Here is a 525-nt window from a genome sequence, read left to right as displayed (position 1 = left end):
GATACTCGGGTCCTCCGCCCTCTGCTGGAGGAGTACGCGGGCAGCTGTTGGGGCACCTCCAGCCACTGTAGCTGGTATTGGAGCTGGGACCTTACCTAGTATGAACAAATTCAAAGTATAAATATAAATATTAATATAAGAAAAACACACATAGCATGCTTTTACAGAAGATCAAGATATAAAAACAGTTGTAGTCACTGAGAATAATAACTGTATAAAGATATTAAATCACACTTTTATTACCTGAATCTGAGGCTATAGTAGCAGAGGTGGAAATGCTAAACACCTTGGGGTGAGATGGAGGCTGAGGACACAGTCCCTCCCCACCAGGTCCTCCCCCCACCAGGGGTGCAGTCTGGGAAAATGAATATGATCGGCGCTTGCGAGGGTTTTCCTCATCATAAAACTCGATCATGAAGGCAGTGCGGGTGCCAGCTGTTTTAGTCCCACTCACTGTTACATTCCCACCTACTGCATCTCCCGCTCCTCCTCCTACGTGACTCTGCGTGGCTTTCAGACGCTCTT

The 525-nt window shown here is 47.0% G+C and overlaps 1 protein-coding gene across 1 annotated transcript in view; it reads right to left on the bottom strand.

The window, feature by feature from the left end:
- cep170aa (centrosomal protein 170Aa) overlaps nucleotides 1-525 on the bottom strand; it is a 33176-nt gene that overhangs the window by 8131 nt on the left and 24520 nt on the right. The window contains 2 exon segments of the mRNA XM_020600917.1: nucleotides 6-95; nucleotides 244-525. The exon segment at nucleotides 244-525 is cut by the window's right edge and continues 69 nt beyond it. Coding sequence (XP_020456573.1) covers nucleotides 6-95; nucleotides 244-525 — 372 coding nt within the window.

The sequence above is a fragment of the Monopterus albus genome, unplaced genomic scaffold (assembly GCF_001952655.1).
Source record: "Monopterus albus unplaced genomic scaffold, M_albus_1.0 scaffold3.1, whole genome shotgun sequence".
In the NCBI taxonomy this organism is placed as follows: domain Eukaryota; kingdom Metazoa; phylum Chordata; class Actinopteri; order Synbranchiformes; family Synbranchidae; genus Monopterus; species Monopterus albus.
This window is presented reverse-complemented; position numbering and strand designations above follow the sequence as displayed.